Source organism: Eleginops maclovinus, chromosome 4 (genome assembly GCF_036324505.1).
Source record: "Eleginops maclovinus isolate JMC-PN-2008 ecotype Puerto Natales chromosome 4, JC_Emac_rtc_rv5, whole genome shotgun sequence".
In the NCBI taxonomy this organism is placed as follows: domain Eukaryota; kingdom Metazoa; phylum Chordata; class Actinopteri; order Perciformes; family Eleginopidae; genus Eleginops; species Eleginops maclovinus.
The window spans coordinates 4,537,310-4,543,309 of record NC_086352.1 but is presented as its reverse complement, the minus strand read 5'-3'; the positions used below and the strand labels follow the sequence as shown (position 1 = coordinate 4,543,309).

General features: G+C 47.5%; 1 protein-coding gene across 1 annotated transcript in view; it reads left to right on the top strand.

Moving 5' to 3' along the window:
• Positions 1 to 6,000, top strand: part of plekhg4 (pleckstrin homology domain containing, family G (with RhoGef domain) member 4) — a 28,649-nt gene that overhangs the window by 18,177 nt on the left and 4,472 nt on the right. The window contains 2 exon segments of the mRNA XM_063882300.1: positions 791 to 971; positions 1,219 to 1,335. Coding sequence (XP_063738370.1) covers positions 791 to 971; positions 1,219 to 1,335 — 298 coding nt within the window.

The window sequence follows — 6,000 nt, the reverse complement described above, 5'->3', positions numbered from 1 at the left end:
GTCAGAGGATCGACCAATAGAAACACAGTGAGTCAGAGCATCGACCAATAGAAACACAGTGAGTCAGAGCATCGACCAATAGAAACACAGTGGGTCAGAGCATCGACCAATAGAAACACAGTGAGTCAGAGCATCGTCCAATAGAAACACAGTGAGTCAGAGGATCGACCAATAGAAACACAGTGAGTCAGAGCATCCACCAATAGAAACACAGTGAGTCAGAGCATCGTCCAATAGAAACACAGTGAGTCAGAGGATCGACCAATAGAAACACAGTGAGTCAGAGCATCCACCAATAGAAACACAGTGAGTCAGAGCATCGACCAATAGAAACACAGTGAGTCAGAGCATCGACCAATAGAAACACAGTGGGTCAGAGCATCGACCAATAGAAACACAGTGAGTCAGAGCATCGTCCAATAGAAACACAGTGAGTCAGAGGATCGACCAATAGAAACACAGTGAGTCAGAGCATCCACCAATAGAAACACAGTGAGTCAGAGCATCGACCAATAGAAACACAGTGAGTCAGAGCATCGACCAATAGAAACACAGTGAGTCAGAGGATCGACCAATAGAAACACAGTGAGTCAGAGCACTGTCCAATAGAAACACAGTGAGTCAGAGGATCGACCAATAGAAACACAGTGAGTCAGAGCATCCACCAATAGAAACACAGTGAGTCAGAGGATCGACCAATAGAAACACAGTGAGTCAGAGCATCCACCAATAGAAACACAGTGAGTCAGAGCATCCACCAATAGAAACACAGTGTGTCTCTGCTCTGCAGACGGCGGACGTGGGTCTGACTGAAACCTCCGGAGACAACGGTTTGAGGTTTGAGATCTGGTTCAGGAGATATACGAGGAAGAGCCAGACCTTCGTCCTGCAGGCCGCCACCACTGAGGTGAAGCTGGCCTGGACCAATGGCATCGCCCGAATCCTGTGGACGCAGGCCAACAGGAACAAAGGTAAGACAGGCACCAGACCACTGGTGCACTGATTCACCACCTGTCTCCAGTACAGATCACCAGGAGCCCTTCAAAATAAAAGCATGAACATTATTCAACTATAATAATGGCAATAAATAAAAGACACATTTAATAAAAACTTAATATAGAAAATAAATGTTACATAAAATACCATAAATCAATATATAGCTCCACGATCCTCTTCATCCTCTTCTTGTTCATCCTCTTCCTCACCTCTGTGTTGCAGAGATGCGTCTGAAGGAGATGGTGTCGATGGGCGTCGGAAACAAACCGTTTCTGGACATCCAGCCGAGCGACGCTGCCATCAGCGACCGTGCCGTGCATTACATCATGAAGAGCAGAGGTGACCTTCACAATAAGAGCGCACAGTATACATCATGCAGCGCAGAGGGGACCTTCACAATAAGAGCGCACAGTATACATCATGCAGTGCAGAGGGGACCTTCACAACAAGAGCGCACAGTATACATCATGCAGCGCAGAGGGGACCTTCACAATAAGAGCGCACAGTATACATCATGCAGCGCAGAGGGGACCTTCACAATAAGAGCGCACAGTATACATCATGCAGTGCAGAGGGGACCTTCACAACAAGAGCGCACAGTATACATCATGCAGCGCAGAGGGGACCTTCACAATAAGAGCGTACACATGTTAACATCATGCAGCGCAGAGGGGACCTTCACAATAAGAGCGTACACATGTTAACATCATGCAGAGCAGAGGGGACCTTCACAATAAGAGCGTACACATGTTAACATCATGCAGCGCAGAGGGGACCTTCAAAATAAGAGCGTACACATGTTAACATCATGCAGCGCAGAGGGGACCTTCACAATAAGAGCGTACACATGTTAACATCATGCAGAGCAGAGGGGACCTTCACAATAAGAGCGTACACATGTTAACATCATGCAGCGCAGAGGGGACCTTCAAAATAAGAGCGTACACATGTTAACATCATGCAGAGCAGAGGGGACCTTCACAATAAGAGCGTACACATGTTAACATCATGCAGTGCAGAGGGGACCTTCACAACAAGAGCGTACACATGTTAACATCATGCAGTGCAGAGGGGACCTTCACAATAAGAGCGTACACATGTTAACATCATGCAGCGCAGAGGGGACCTTCACAACAAGAGCGTACACATGTTAACATCATGCAGCGCAGAGGGGACCTTCACAATAAGAGCGTACACATGTTAACATCATGCAGAGCAGAGGGGACCTTCACAACAAGAGCGTACACATGTTAACATCATGCAGCGCAGAGGGGACCTTCACAATAAGAGCGTACACATGTTAACGTCATGCAGCGCAGAGGGGACCTTCACAATAAGAGCGTACACATGTTAACATCATGCAGAGCAGAGGGGACCTTCACAATAACAGCGTACACATGTTAACATCATGCAGCGCAGAGGGGACCTTCACAACAAGAGCGTACACATGTTAACATCATGCAGCGCAGAGGGGACCTTCACAATAAGAGCGTACACATGTTAACATCATGCAGTGCAGAGGGGACCTTCAAAATAAGAGCGTACACATGTTAACATCATGCAGAGCAGAGGGGACCTTCACAATAAGAGCGTACACATGTTAACATCATGCAGTGCAGAGGGGACCTTCACAACAACAGCGTACACATGTTAACATCATGCAGCGCAGAGGGGACCTTCACAATAAGAGCGCACAGTATACATCATGCAGCGCAGAGGGGACCTTCACAACAAGAGCGTACACATGTTAACATCATGCAGCGCAGAGGGGACCTTCACAATAAGAGCGTACACATGTTAACATCATGCAGAGCAGAGGGGACCACAATAAGAGCGTACACATGTTAACATCATGCAGCGCAGGGTGGACCTTCACAATAAGAGCGTACACATGTTAACATCATGCAGAGCAGAGGGGACCTTCACAATAAGAGCGTACACATGTTAACATCATGCAGTGCAGAGGGGACCTTCACAACAAGAGCGTATACATGTTAACATCATGCAGCGCAGAGGGGACCTTCACAATAAGAGCGTACACATGTTAACATCATGCAGAGCAGAGGGGACCTTCACAATAAGAGCGTACACATGTTAACATCATGCAGTGCAGAGGGGACCTTCACAACAAGAGCGTACACATGTTAACATCATGCAGCGCAGGGTGGACCTTCACAATAAGAGCGTACACATGTTAACATCATGCAGAGCAGAGGGGACCTTCACAATAAGAGCGTACACATGTTAACATCATGCAGTGCAGAGGGGACCTTCACAACAAGAGCGTACACATGTTAACATCATGCAGCACAGAGGGGACCTTCACAATAAGAGCGTACACATGTTAACATCATGCAGCGCAGAGGGGACCTTCACAATAAGAGCGTACACATGTTAACATCATGCAGCGCAGAGGGGACCTTCACAATAAGAGCGTACACAAGTTAACATCATGCAGAGCAGAGGGGACCTTCACAATAAGAGCGTACACATGTTAACATCATGCAGCGCAGAGGGGACCTTCACAATAAGAGCGTACACATGTTAACATCATGCAGCGCAGAGGGGACCTTCACAATAAGAGTGTACACATGTTAACATCATGCAGCGCAGAGGGGACCTTCACAACAAGAGCGTACACATGTTAACATCATGCAGCGCAGAGGGGACCTTCACAATAAGAGCGTACACATGTTAACATCATGCAGAGCAGAGGGGACCTTCACAACAAGAGCGTACACATGTTAACGTCATGCAGCGCAGAGGGGACCTTCACAACAAGAGCGTACACATGTTAACATCATGCAGCGCAGAGGGGACCTTCACAATAAGAGCGTACACATGTTAACATCATGCAGCGCAGAGGGACCTTCACAATAAGAGCGTACACATGTTAACATCATGCAGCGCAGAGGGGACCTTCAAAATAAGAGCGTACACATGTTAACATCATGCAGCGCAGAGGGGACCTTCACAATAAGAGCGTACACATGTTAACATCATGCAGAGCAGAGGGGACCTTCACAATAACAGCGTACACATGTTAAGATCATGCAGCGCAGAGGAGACCTTCACAATAAGAGCGTACACATGTTAACATCATGCAGTGCAGAGGGGACCTTCAAAATAAGAGCGTACACATGTTAACATCATGCAGAGCAGAGGGGACCTTCACAATAAGAGCGTACACATGTTAACATCATGCAGTGCAGAGGGGACCTTCACAACAAGAGCGTACACATGTTAACATCATGCAGAGCAGAGGGGACCTTCACAATAAGAGCGTACACATGTTAACATCATGCAGCGCAGAGGGGACCTTCACAATAAGAGCGTACACATGTTAACATCATGCAGCGCAGAGGGGACCTTCACAATAAGAGCGTACACATGTTAACATCATGCAGAGCAGTGGGGACCTTCACAATAAGAGCGTACACATGTTAACATCATGCAGCGCAGAGGGGACCTTCACAATAAGAGCGTACACATGTTAACATCATGCAGCGCAGAGGGGACCTTCACAACAAGAGCGTACACATGTTAACATCATGCAGCGCAGAGGGGACCTTCACAATAAGAGCGTACACATGTTAACATCATGCAGCGCAGAGGGGACCTTCACAACAAGAGCGTACACATGTTAACATCATGCAGCGCAGAGGGGACCTTCACAATAAGAGCGTACACATGTTAACATCATGCAGCACAGAGGGGACCTTCACAACAAGAGCGTACACATGTTAACATCATGCAGCGCAGAGGGGACCTTCACAATAAGAGCGTACACATGTTAACATCATGCAGCGCAGAGGGGACCTTCACAACAAGAGCGTACACATGTTAACATCATGCAGCGCAGAGGGGACCTTCACAATAAGAGCGTACACATGTTAACATCATGCAGCGCAGAGGGGACCTTCACAATAAGAGCGTACACATGTTAACATCATGCAGCGCAGAGGGGACCTTCACAATAAGAGCGTACACATGTTAACATCATGCAGCGCAGAGGGGACCTTCACAATAAGAGCGTACACATGTTAACATCATGCAGCGCAGAGGGGACCTTCACAATAAGAGCGTACACAAGTTAACATCATGCAGAGCAGAGGGGACCTTCACAATAAGAGCGTACACATGTTAACATCATGCAGCGCAGAGGGGACCTTCACAACAAGAGCGTACACATGTTAACATCATGCAGTGCAGAGGGGACCCTCACAATAAGAGCGTACACATGTTAACATCATGCAGTGCAGAGGGGACCTTCACAATAAGAGCGTACACATGTTAACATCATGCAGCGCAGAGGGGACCTTCACAATAAGAGCGTACACATGTTAACATCATGCAGAGCAGAGGGGACCTTCACAACAAGAGCGTACACATGTTAACATCATGCAGCGCAGAGGGGACCTTCACAATAAGAGCGTACACATGTTAACATCATGCAGTGCAGAGGGGACCTTCACAATAAGAGCGTACACATGTTAACATCATGCAGCGCAGAGGGGACCTTCACAATAAGAGCGTACACATGTTAACATCATGCAGCGCAGAGGGGACCTTCACAATAAGAGCGTACACATGTTAACATCATGCAGCGCAGAGGGGACCTTCACAATAAGAGCGTACACATGTTAACATCATGCAGAGCAGAGGGGACCTTCACAACAAGAGCGTACACATGTTAACATCATGCAGCGCAGAGGGGACCTTCACAATAAGAGCGTACACATGTTAACATCATGCAGTGCAGAGGGGACCTTCACAACAAGAGCGTACACATGTTAACATCATGCAGTGCAGAGGGGACCTTCACAACAAGAGCGTACACATGTTAACATCATGCAGCGCAGAGGGGACCTTCACAATAAGAGCGTACACATGGTAACATGCAGAGCAGAGGGGACCTTCACAATAAGAGCGTACACATGTTAACATCATGCAGTGCAGAGGGGACCTTCACAACAAGAGCGTACACATGTTAACATCATGCAG